We start from the raw sequence: 13,542 nt of genomic DNA, 5'->3' as shown, positions 1-13,542 counted from the left end.
TCTCTGCATAGAAAAAGAGGAATTATTTTACAAGAGCAGTACCTCCTGTCAAAAGAACTGAATGATCCTCACTTCTCCATTTGAACTTGTGATCGGTCAGGCAGAGTGAAAGTGCTTTATATACCACAATGGGACCTTCGGGGAAATTGAAGCGTAACAAACACTAAACCGCACAGCTGTTGATCTTGGAAACAAAATCAACATGTGCAGTTACAACAGAACAATGTTGTTCCAACTACCTCTGCTGGTGTGGTTTGCTTACTTTGGGATCTCGGAGGAATAGAGCCTTTTGCAGCAGGGAGTTGATGTCTCCTAATGGAGGGGTAGTGCATTAGCAGGCCCAGGCAGGTCTGGAAGTTACTAGCAATGACTGAAACAGACAACAAATGCAGTATTAGTGATGCTGGAAACAATCAAGTGAGTCAAAATGTATTTTCTCCAAGCGCTCCTATCAATTCTAGCATAAGATTGATTGAAAAGTCTTCTGAATTGCCGTGTGCATGTAGTTCCTTGGCATCGGTTCTACAGCAGCAGGGATTCAATGTCTTACTTAAAGACACTTATAGTCAGCAGGGACAATACGGGATGCTTGCCAACATTAGAGCTTAAACCTCCATCTAGTATGGGCAGCAAATATCTACTGTATTCTATTTAAAGAAATATGACTCCGTCAGATTAAATGAGGTGGAGTAAATCACATTCTTCCAGTCAAGTGATGCTCCGAAGACAACACGTGGCGCTATTGAATTATTTCAGTGAGAAATGGAGCGTACGAGCGTCTCGGATGTAGAGCAGCATAGCCACGAAGATGTAGTCGACCAGGTCCAGAGTGATGCTGTCAGCAAAGAGGGCGTCCCACATCACCAGCAGGTCCTGGAGCGGGAACTCACGGCCGAACAACAGACGAACCCACCGGCTGCAGGACAGACGGACAGAAAGGGAAACGGGGTAACTGTGTTTGTGTACAGCTGAGGGGTCAAAGTATCAGTCGCCCTGAAATACAGGCGTAAATACTGACATGCCGTAAATTTGCGGGGCAATCTCCAGCCGGTTGAGGTGCATGTGCAGTTCAATGTCGCTCTTCTTCACCAGCTGGTCCTGGATGCGGTTGACTTTGGTCACTATGGCCACAGACGGGCCACAGTCCTGGGGCCGTGCGAAGGGGATGCTGGTCAGCATCTCGTCCTTACCCTGGAGCAGTAGATCATCACGTAGTTAGCGTATCATTTCATGATGATATGATCAACATTTACGGGATATGTTGAAAAGGAGCAAAAGTGATAAAGACAGCACTTTTTTAGGAGGGCATAGAATTCTCAGAGTTTGAACAAAAGCTTATTTTAAGCAAAAATGTGCAGTTTACGCCATTTATATTTTGGAACATTCAGTTAGATATAATCCTTATGAAAACAAACCCTATTTCTTTCAGCAATCAGCCTCTCAATGCATTGACATTCTGTAATTACCTCACTGTACAGATGTTTAGATTGTTAGTGGCAGCCCTTCTCTAATTGCCTTCCTGAGTTTGAATGATTCACAGTAAATTAGCGTTTACTATTCACTCTCCTATTGGCATATCTGAGCACTTACTGCTAATATAAACCCAACATTTCCTACTGCTGCAAGTTACAAAGTAAAGCATCCAAATAGCAAAACATGGGACGGCTATTATTGTGAAGCAGTCACAGGAAATGTATGCATTCGTATCCATGATCAGTCGATAGGGAATCAGTTTTAAATATTGAGTAACGGCACAAGAAGCAGAAGTCGCAGTTAGAAGAAGAGCTGCAAGTGTTTGCTGCAGCATTACATTACACTTGTTGTTACCCAGGTATCAACCAGTTAACAGCCTCTCGTCAGCATACCGAGTTTAATGTCACTGTGTCTTCTGTGCAGTCATTATAGCACAGTGTCAAAAGCAGTTCTTCAGATCACACTGACCTTCCTCACTTCCCTCTCATAGCTGGAGAACCACGGCTCTGCTGTCTCCATCAGCTGAGAGAACAAGGCACTATAGACAGAGTGTGTGTGTGTGTGTGTAGAGGGGAAACAGAGAGAAATGATGAGCAAACAAAGAGGCGATCTATTGTGAAATGGAAACAGAGACGTAAGCCAATTCCAGTTAAAGTAATACAATTTCTGAACACGAACACAAGTAATTTGTCTGATTTTAGGAGAGTACTCACTAGGCATCATGCTCGAGATACTCCGGGTTCAACAGACACTTCATCTCCTCACTGTGGAAAAACAAAAATCGACCTTACCCCAGATAGACGTGGAAATATTCAGCACAGGCTACAGAAGGTCTTAAAAGGTGTTTTTCTTTTTTAGGAAACTAAAAAGGGGTGAAAGATTTCCCGGTTATGAGGAAGTGACCTGGGGCTGGCCGTCTCGCTGGCATGCTGGAAGGCTTGATGGTCACAGTGCAGCACAAACACTATGGGAGCTAGCAACTCGTGCATCCCCTACAGACAGAGAAGAAGAGCGCGTAAGATGTTAAAAAGGGGGGCAGGGGAGAGAGAAATGATGGTTCATTTGTAGTCAGTCCTTCTTTAATAGTGATGCACGAGGTTTCTAATCTGCGACGACAGGTTTAATTTAGATGTTGTTAGCCACTGCCCGGCCGTGTGTCACTTCCAGTTTGCAAAAAAGATGCTTTACTGGGCATCTATTCATGCGCTGGCACCTGTTACAGACACTGAAAATGATTAGGTTACAAAAGGCCCACACACACATAGACCCACACACACGCCGAGATCATCAACACAATGGTTCAGTTTAAAAAGACAATCTCACACATCAAAGGACCTATTTTTCCAAGGACCTTTAAGTGAAAACAAAGATGTCTGACTTCTACATTTAAAGGAATACTTCACCCACAACATGACCATTTGTAATTCAATTACAAAGTGTTACCATGAATCTTAGTTTTTCTAACATGCCTCCCCAGTAAACAAAGAATAAATAAACGTATCGATGAATTGAAGTAAATGAGGGCCATGTTTACCAGCAGCTACTTGTCCGTACGAGTCTGAAGTGTTTAAGATAGCAGGATTTTAGCGAAAATGCACGTGTTTGGGAAGTGGCGAGTTGGGACAATGCATCAATTGTACCTGTTTGTACAGTAACTGTTCATTTTCTCTGGCATAACAGAAGAGAATGTCGGTCAGCTTGGTCCTCACATCGTCGTCCTGGAAGTAACGAATCTCTGGGAACCTTTGAAAAGATGAAAGTAGAAAGAGAGAAAGGAGGGGTTCACTTCATGTCGATGTCTTGAACTTAATACAACAAACAGAATGATGGTGTTACTGACGTTCTCAACACGTCCTGCTTGATCATCCCCTTCAGCTCTTTATCTTGGAAAAACTTGTTCCACAGGCTCTGAAGAGAGGAAAAAACAAGACGTACACAAACAAACATTCAGAAACAAAAGGAGCCACAGCGACAATCAATAATTAGACATTGTGGCCATTCTGTGATTGACTGGAAACATCAATCAATAGAGGATAGATGGACTAAACTGTCCAACAGCAGAATTTTAAGTTGTTGTTTACGACTTTTCCATTTTCCCAACTCCATTCTGACATTGTAATTCAGTTGCCTTTCGTGTATCTAAAACTTGCGGTCCCTAATTTCCTTTGAAGTTTCCTCAAAATGACTATTCTCCATATAATGAGTAGCTCCTTCCAAAGTTCTGACAGCCGAGTTAATAAATACAAATATTTTTTTCATAATTGGAAATGTTATTCTTCGTATATATTGAATTGTATCCTTGTCTGCAGTTTTACATTTTCATGTGTTGCTAACCTGCTGCGTCCTGACTAAAATACTTATATATTATATATAGTGTCTTAAAATAATTAAATAACACGAGCGATTCATTTGAATGAATCAACAAGAAGTGTACCAATCGACCACCGTCTCCATTTTCTCTACAATTTGTACTAAATGACGTTTTCCTTTTCTAGGAAACGTCTGAGGAACTTCCCTCGAAGGCCAAGAACACTTTGTTTACTTATTATCAGCGCGGCTTTCTGAGTGCACGTCATCAACGAACCAGAAACTAAAAGTGGTAAATTAATTGGGAGATGAAAAATAAAATAAAAACTAATTTGTTTTTCAACGTTTTAAACACTTTATTAATTGCATAATCCAAAATCAATTCAATGGCTTCATAATTACTTTAAAAAAAATAAAAAAAAAATATATATATATATATATATATATATATTAATATATATTAATGAATCCACATTAATGAACGACTGAAATAGTTTATAATTATTGCAACAACAGTCTGGAGGGAACGCATTAGGGCCATATTTTGCATGCAAATATAAAGCAACTGACGAACAACGAGAAGGAGACAGAGTTACACACACTCACCCCCTCATCCTGTGACAGCGGGTTGTTGACAACCAGGTCCAGCTGGCCTGCAGCTTTGCGAGGGTTCGTGATGTGCTGTGACCAAAAAAACAACAACAACAAAGATTTCAACAACAGCCGGTCACAGATCAGTGGTCAGTACATTCCTTTCGGGCTACACCATCAGAAAAGCATGACCTGGCTGCAGAAACACAAAAAGGCTACTGCAACCTGTGCAGGTGACTTGTATCACCATGTTCTCGTGCTGCTGAGGGAAACGGCCACACAGAGGCGCTCTCACCGTGTCTTTGATCTGCTCGTACTGGGCCCGGTGCTCCTTGGTCTTGTTGATCCACTGACCCTTGTCTTCTGGGAGAGCCTCAAGGTACAACTGCAGACAGCCAGCACACAGGGTGAGCGCATGCTCTTAGAAGTCATACACACGCAGACAGTTGACACTTTCAGAAAACTAAAACTCTAAAACTAAACCCCCCTGCCGTTTCCACCAAAGGTCTGCAAGCTGCCAAAAGTGCCGTCCTTTCATGAGCCAGGGAAATTGCCAAAGCCACTTTAATCAAACTCGATAGGACCGCCTGATCCACTTGGCAGTTACCTTCCAGCACACGCTCCGAAAGCGGCTGCTCCTCAGTCGACCATTGATGCCTGCCTGCCGGATCCTGGCCAGGTAATTACTGTTGAGGAACAGGTCGTCCCATTCTTTCCTGTGCGGAGGAGGAGAGGCAGAGGACGGGGAGATTTATGAGCTCCCCAACCCGAATTGAGCACAGTATTCCATCTAATGTGTCATATATCCAGCCAGTAAAGCAGGAGGCTGGAGCAGTGAGCTGGGCCAAGAGTTTATGGTACACCCACACAACAGCATACTGGAAACACTCACCTGTACGAGAGGAAGGTTGACTGAGACTGTGAGTAAGTGCTGCTGTCAAGAGAGCCTCCTGTTAAAGCAGACACACACACAACCACAAGGGGGCGATGTAAACAACCAGCGCAAAGGAGTCAAACTGGAAATCAATCATTTTCTAAGCTTAATAAACAAAAATATAACATTTGAAAACTGCCATAATAAGGAACTTGTCTCTTAACTGCTTTCAAAATTACCAGTCAGTTATTTTTAGGGGCTTTTTTTCCTCCGTCATGCAGTGATGCCAAACGGGCCAGAAGCAGGGAAAGTGACGACAGAGAGTAAAGCACCAAGCTCCTCTTCCTCTTTATTGGCAGTAATAAGTCTAATTTGGCCTGCAGGTGAACATGCATTCAAGTCGGAGAGCTGTCTATCAACATTAGTTACAGGAGTAGATCAGTCCACAGAGACACTCAGCATGAATATTCATCAGATCCACGACATGCCAGCCCCCGAAATCTTCTCTCCCTCACACGTAAACATAAGAACACAAAAACACCCTCAGCCCGGGGGCGTCGGCCTACCGTGTCTGTGACTCACGCTTCACAATGAGCGCCAAACAAAGTGATTGTGACTCTCTTCTACTCTATGACTCGTCTACTGGTCAGAGCCTGAGTATCCATCATTCCTCTGAGTGGAGGAGTTTTAGCTTTAATACTGACTGGTGTGCTTTTATGAAGTGACCAAACTAAGAACAGTCCCAACGCGACAGAGACAGAACCTTCAAGTCTAGGATCTAAAATGTCTTTGCGAGTTTAAGTCCTGGTTCTAGTCTGCTGTGAGAGTTGACGTACTGCTGCGGTTCTTGTTGAAATTATTGAGCGGGTCGAAGCCCGTCTCCTGCAGCTCGTCTGTCTGGAGCGGGTGGCGGGTCTCGAAATTGGGGTGCTGCATGGCCGCGACCCAGCCGGATCTGGAGCAGGTAATACGAGACCAGAGAGAACCCAGAAGAAAAAGAAAGGAACTGGAATGAAATCACAGGGTTAGTGCAACAGAACAGCTGGCAGATCAGCTGGAGCACCCTCAGACCTTTAGTTTCACTCAATTCCCGGACGTCTCCGGGATCATGATTATGTTATTTGATCCCACAGACACTCAACAGTTGAGCCAAGATAGCCTGATACATGCTGTTTGACATAACTTCAGACTACACCAAATAAAAAGTCTCATTTATCAGTTTATGACTCTGGTAAAGTAAGAAAAGCACAGATTTAGGGCATTCTATATGATCTTTTGATAATTAATATTTTTCGCCTCCCCTGAAACTGTTAGGAGCCCCGTGGGGAGGCCCGCCTCACACTTTGAAAACCTCTGAGCTCTTATTCTGACCTCTTCATGAAGGGTTGCATCAAAATCTATCGACTGCAATCACTGACGTCCGCCCCGCTACCAACACTGAATGCAGTTTAACTGTTAAATAAACCTCTGAACTTACTGTCACAGCCTCTTGATTCTGCCCCACCAAGACTCAGGAGAAAAGAATGACTCTGCAGAAAGAGGAATAAACAATAATGAAATTAAACACATTCAGCCCACAGGGAAATAAAGAAAATGGGCCAAAAATGATTTGTGGTTATAAATCGTAAATGTGTTTCTGATAAAAACGAAACAAAGAAAACAGTAAAATAAAACTAATATCATGTACTAACTAGCCACTGGATTACAACTATGTGACACCTTTAAACACAATGTAGTGGAGCGTAAACTCACCTTCTATCTTAGAATAATAAGAATAGCTCTCTCATAAATATTTGATATCCAATTCCCTTAATACTACCGTAATTATGAAGATCAACTGTCATATATATATATATATATATATGACATAAATAAATCATAAATAGTTATCAGTGAATATAACTTTGGTCAAAGACCAGATGCATCTACTCGGCTACTACATGAACCGTATGAATGAACACGCAATGACATACGAGTCAAAAAAATATAAAGTCATAAATCAACGAATCTGTTAATGTTTGGCATTTTTGCTTGAAATATGACAAACATTACAGCGTCTGAAATGTCAGGATTTGATGCTTTCTTTGTGTTACATAAGAGTAAACTGAATATTTGGGGGGGGGGTTTGGGACTGGTGAGCAGATAAAACAAAAACATTTAAAGACATCACCATGGAACCTAGAAAATGATTACGAGAACCGTTCACTGCACATTCTGACATTTTATAGAAAAATAATTCAGGGCCTTTGGAGGGAGGTCAGAAGGTACGGGCTGTAGTGTTGCCGACGAGGCGACTTTCTCTGTAGACTTTGGAGTGAGTGCTGCGCTGTTTTTTAAATCGCACGTACTCCTGCTAGCTCAACATTATCAACCCGAGTCTATATGGCGTTAGTAAAGTCACCAAATTGAGGGTGCAAATTACCATCATGAAACTTTAACAGATCCTAAGTTATTCATATGGTTTTAGTAAGTAGTCTGAATCCCTTGTAACGACCCTGTTAATAGTTATGACATCCAAACAGACGTCCAACAACCAACCAATCAGGACACAGTCCAGAACTGATGATGATGTAAATAAACAGGACAAACTACTCAGAGGTTCGCTATCAGCAGAAAGAAACGTGTGCACTCAGAGTAAATAGTTCACAGTTAGGCTACTGGAACAATCGGTCTAATAACCAGTTACTCATCTGAAAACAATGATGACCAATTAATTGTTTACATCATTTAACGAGCAAAACTTCAAAAATATTCTCTGGTTCCAGCTTTTCATGCGACTGACTCTTTTGTCTGAAAGTATCTTTGGATTTTGGACAAAGCAAAACATACAAGGATGCCACCGTGGGCTCCGGGAAATCATAACGGGAATTATTTTCTGACATTTTAGAATCTATAAAACTATTAATCTATAAACCATTACAATATTCTGCAGTTTGTACATCAATATTAAAATGTATTTAGAATGATTTTAGCTCAAATTGTAGCAGACAAAGCAGGAAAATTCACTTTTAAAAAATCAACATTGTACTAGTTTGTAGCAGGTAAACCCTGATCCAATCACAGCTATGAGGAAAGTTGAACTTCCTCTGTGAGACATCACTATCTAGGTTAAACAAGTCTTCCTCCAGTCGTTATCCGGTTTGGGATTATTCCACGTTGATGAATATGGCTCGTCTATTACGCAGGCCGACAGAACAAGCACGCTTCCACAGAGCATTATGTTTCCTTTCGCTTTATTAATTGTGGAAATAACACAACAAAAAGGCATCTCTTAAACCCATTAGCCGTGTGAATGGGACACCGCTCGATAAATCAGCTACACACACGCCATCAAAACAGAAATAATTTGATATGCATAATGTATGGGCCTGTTTTCTTAGGAAACATCTGTTCTCCTCAAAGACTAATGCGCTCTTTAAGTCAAAGGGTTTCTTTTTCTCCCTTCCCTCATAAAAAGGATGTTATCCGGTTAAATAATCGTAACTAATCCACAACTACAGGGAGCGACAGAGGAAGGTATCTCCAATAATAGTCTGTTGTTTTAGTTTTACTTTGAAAAGAGTGACATGAAAGATTCATCAAACTCTCCCGAGGAACTACAAATATAACCGTACTCACCTCACACACAGAATATCAATTCATATTATCACCGTCTGACTACAATGTGCATTGCACAAAGTGTCAAAAGATATTTTGAGGAACATCTTTCCCTACAGGCCCGCAACCACATCTGTTGTCCCTTCTTTCCAAAAATAAAAAGTAACTCTAAACTTTCTAAAGAGGCCTCCTCAGATCTCCCACTGTCCCTTGTGCTTTTGCGGAGGCCCGTCTCGCGTGTGTAAACCTTTGTGCGTGAATGAAAGACGATGCGGGTAAAAGAGTCAAGGCCCTTGCCGTGTTAGCACCGTCTAGCCTGAAGCGGGTCTCCTCTTAGCCTCCCGCTGCCTTCATTACTTCTTCCCAGAGTCGAGCGACACCCTGACTTTACTACACAACAATCATAGCTTGTGCATAATTTAAAGAGCAGCACCTGGAGACACCTCAATAATTCAAAACATGTATCTTTTCATGAAATAATCAAATCAATACATAATGAAATGCATCAATAAATCAACAGACAAATAACAGTGCGTCCATCTGTTTCTGAGGTGGAAGATGTACAACAGCAGCCTGTGAGGCTGAGATCCCACGTTGAAGCCGAGCTGACACAAAGAAAAGCTTCAGCCCGCTTCAAGCTCATTGGCCCAACGGCACAAAGGCTAAAGTATTCTGAGACTAAACCCAGATTAAACTGTATTAAATGATAAAGTGCCAGCAGAATTTACATTTGGAGACATCTGACTAAACTACTGTAGCTCCTCTGAAATCAACAGGCCTTGTTTTCAGCTCTGGAAATAACTGTTTTGTATTCAGTAGTAAAAAAAAAAAAAAGAGGAAGTAATTTGATGAACCTGTACACTTGTCTTCGTTTCCACGAACCATTGTCAGAGCAGTCTGACGTAAAATAGATTCAGAAACATAATCAGTACATCTCTCTCTAGTCGCTCTTTAGTGGATGAATATTCAAACAGGATTCTGCAGACGGCGATGAGGGGGAGCCGTCTCTGGCAGCTGCAGTCGGAGCGAAAAGATTGCAGTTCAGTCAAAGTGAAAGAAGCCAGCTAAACAAACTCACATGCCTCTACATCAGCGCACAGCAAGAGCCCAGGAGGCTTCACGGTCACATGCTCCGCAACAGGCTGGGAACAAGCGCGACCTCAACCTCGGCAAACTACTGGGAACTTGCCGGGTCTCGACTCATTCGCTGACCGAATACATGACGAAGGATTAACCCTGACAAATACATGTCTGTATAGAAAAACTAGAGCAATGGTTGCTGACCTGTGGGGCTTCTAGTCTCGACATGTTTGAACGTACTTTAAAGTCAGTTTTAACAAGTGCTATTATTCGTGTCCGTTGTTGTGTTTTGGTATGTTTTTGTGATGTAATCTGTCCCTGTTTGTACTTGTATGTATGATACTTTTTACTTTGTTGCTCATCTTGACCAGGACTCAATGGGACCTAACTAGTTAAAAAGGACAAGTAATATAGACCTACACAAGGACCCACCAGATAAAACTAAGGGAATGTAATACAATCAACAATATCTTTACTCTAATCTTAGCTTTTTGGTGAATCGCTGCTTTTACCTCTTCCGGCCTCTAAAGAAGCATCATTCATTAGAGCTGCTCACAGCTCACGGACTTATGCAAGCAGTGCTGAGTGATCATAAGTACATTTATTCTGACAAATCACAAGCAAAAAAGGTCTGGACTCACTGCACTAGGCCGGGGAAGGTCTGCATTGCAGGAAGAACTAAGGAGAAACATTTCAACGTGCAGGAATGCTCAGTAAGTTGCAGGAACAGACCTGACTGACCTACAACCTATTTCCTCACATTAGTCAATGCAGACAGGTGTAGTAAACGTCACCCTTTGTCTCCTAACTCAATAACCAGGTCACCTATGTGACAGCGTCCCTCCTTCAAAAACAGCAGCTCTTGATTTGTGTGTCTAGTTAAGAGGCTTTTCCCTCTAATCCGAAAAAGCCTGCAGAGATTCAGCCTAAACGACCCACGCACAGATATTTGTACTGAACTGGCTCGTGGCGAGCTGTGTGAAACCACATTTTTAACATGTTACCAAACCTCTGCACTCCAATGAATCCATCACAGAGTCTGTCAGGCAGGGTGGGCCAACCAGAGGAACCGATTTTTCTACCATCTTGGCGCCATAGATGATAGCCAGCACTGACAAATGTATCGATAATTTAACGTAAAACGCACGCAGTGTCCGTCTTTCGTGCAGCAACGGACCAGCGACATGCAGGCAGGCAGGAGGGCAAAACGCCAAAACAACTGCTACGCTAGCTTGTATCCTGCTGTCAGCTAACAATGCTAAATGAAGGCTAAGCTAGTTCACGTAGTTCACGTACGATGGCACGCTGTGGTTGTCAGTGTCGACGTGACACGACGTCAGGTGAAGGAAAGCAGGTGAGATAGTGTGGTGTTAGCCTGGCTGTTAGCAAGTTGTAACCGACCGATGCACGGGCCCGTCTTTACTTCCGACACACTGCTGTAAGCCACGAGAAAAACACACTCTCTATGTCTCACACACACACAGAGGATAATATACGTGTAAGTAATGCCACATAGTCATCATAACCCGCTGTGGGCTCCTAGTGTGGTTGCGATACCTGTTCCGCTCACGCAGGACTCCTCATTCTGCTGTGCTCGGACTGTCTGCTGATTTGTAAACAGTAGGTCAGGCGGATGTGCTGAAGACCAGCTGACTGATCATGTGACCCACTAGCTGTCGCTCGTGAGGCTCCGGGTTTACAGAAACGCAAATGTACTACAACAACAGAAATGCAGCTTTTAATGCGGGCATAAATAAATAAAAAATAATTCAAGGCGGTAGTAAATTGTAAGTGATGCTTTAAGTTAATGATCAATAAGAACTTTTGGGTTGCCAGGTTGTGGAGACTCTCAGGAGTAGGCCCTCCTCCAGCAGGACACTTGCTTATTCATCAGTCAACAAAGGCATTTTATAGAATAACCCAAGTCTGCACTTATTGGTTGATTAGTTGTTATTTAAATTGTTTTAGTTTCCCAATAGGTCAGAGTTTACCTGATGAAGAAAGTATCTCGCTGGAGGGGGTTAAAAACCAATCAATAGGACTTTTAAAACCTTGCAACCCAATTGTTATTATTAATGCGTATAATAAATTACTTGTTTACTTTCTGCCGGCAAAGCTACAGTATAGCTGGATATTTGAACTGTCAGGGAGATAATCTGAAACATACAGGATATGAAGTTGTGCATATTTACAATATCCCCACCACCAAGGAGAAATAAAACAGATTCAAGTTGAGGGTTCGACAACATGAGGGTTGATTAAAACAGTTTTATGGGGACTTAATTGCAGAAATCTCTGTGGTCAGACAAGTCAAATTTATCTGACGAGTGCTTTTATCAAACATCTGTATCACAAAGTGCTTCCCACAGAAGGAGAGATAAACTGAAGAAGCAGGACGGTCGTGATACACGAGGCAGTGGTCCATGTGAAAATATATAGCCAAGGTGACATTAAATAGCATTAATGAGTCAAATTTGTGCTTTGGTAGTGGTGTGTGTGTGTACATGTGTTTATGTTGTGGTGGGGGTTAACACAAAGCAGTCATAATGACCATGATAACCATTACCATCATCATCACACCAGGCATGGCCTTTCGAGAGCGCCATTATCATCATTACCATGGCTAATATTGCTGACGATGAGGTTTTTCACGGCCTCTTGTTGGCCCTGACTTAGGTATCGTCATGGAAACAGATGACCGAAAAAGGAGCATAGCTTTATTGAATTACTCCATGAAGCTATTCTGACCAAATGGGGCTTGCATTTTGCTCTGTCTGAGTGCGGGAGACACCGATGAGAGTCATGGGCAGGGAGAGGGAGACAGAAAGCTGGGTAGAAATAGCAGTGGAGACAGATAAAATAAAAGAAGAATAAAAAGAGACGGGAGACAGGAAACGCTGTCAGCACTGATGGTCACGTGATTGTACAGCCACAGATCCACTGGTACAGAGAGCCCTGGTGATCGGCACAGAAGAATACTGTCTGATGGCCGAACAATGACAGCAGTTCACCAACAGAGACAGTTTTATACGAGGAAATCATCGAACTCTAACTTCAGTAGACATCAGAACCATTCGTTTAATCTTTATTAATGGGTCCTTTACAGCTGGCCTCTGCTTGTCTTAAAATAGCAGTCTGATAAATGAGCTTCATCTCTTATTTACTTGTTTCAAGAAGTCTTTCTGACATGATAATTCTCACACTGTCCCGAATCCAATTATATACGTTGCCAACTAAATATTTTCAAAGTCATCCGCTGATATTTTGCGACTTAAACAACCGTCTTTTTAAGAAGCAGAAAGCAAAAATAGCACTTTACCTCCCAGCTAAGTCAGCCTCTGTGTGTTCTTGCAGATTCTATCACGAGGTTTTAAACCTGAATTTCTTGGTGAAAAAACATCATAACTGTTGTTATGCGTGATAAAAGTTTCCACCTTCTATTTGCATGTTGATTTATACAATTAAATGGACGTTTTTTAAAATTAAAAAGTGATCGTCCAAGCTTCTGGACTCTCAAAACATTTTAATATATTTCACACAGATTGTTTGTGAAATAAACATTTCCAACTGTAACAGATTTAAGTAATGAACATACAGTACAATTATGAATTAGTCTTTTT

General features: G+C 42.0%; 1 protein-coding gene across 1 annotated transcript in view; it reads right to left on the bottom strand.

Annotated features, from left to right (window-relative positions):
- tbc1d5 (TBC1 domain family, member 5) overlaps positions 1 to 11,546 on the bottom strand; it is a 23,397-nt gene extending 11,851 nt beyond the window's left edge. The window contains 16 exon segments of the mRNA XM_079287786.1: positions 263 to 313; positions 315 to 370; positions 774 to 916; positions 1,019 to 1,191; positions 1,942 to 2,011; positions 2,187 to 2,237; positions 2,377 to 2,465; positions 3,114 to 3,216; positions 3,314 to 3,381; positions 4,387 to 4,461; positions 4,667 to 4,756; positions 4,979 to 5,087; positions 5,264 to 5,321; positions 6,082 to 6,200; positions 6,723 to 6,774; positions 11,480 to 11,546. Coding sequence (XP_079143912.1) covers positions 263 to 313; positions 315 to 370; positions 774 to 916; positions 1,019 to 1,191; positions 1,942 to 2,011; positions 2,187 to 2,237; positions 2,377 to 2,465; positions 3,114 to 3,216; positions 3,314 to 3,381; positions 4,387 to 4,461; positions 4,667 to 4,756; positions 4,979 to 5,087; positions 5,264 to 5,321; positions 6,082 to 6,181 — 1,236 coding nt within the window. The 5' untranslated portion in view covers positions 6,182 to 6,200; positions 6,723 to 6,774; positions 11,480 to 11,546.
- Between the last annotated feature and the right edge of the window lie 1,996 nt (positions 11,547 to 13,542).

The sequence above is a fragment of the Melanostigma gelatinosum genome, assembly GCF_949748355.1.
Source record: "Melanostigma gelatinosum genome assembly, chromosome: 17".
NCBI classification, from domain to species: Eukaryota; Metazoa; Chordata; class Actinopteri; order Perciformes; family Zoarcidae; genus Melanostigma; species Melanostigma gelatinosum.
This window is presented reverse-complemented; position numbering and strand designations above follow the sequence as displayed.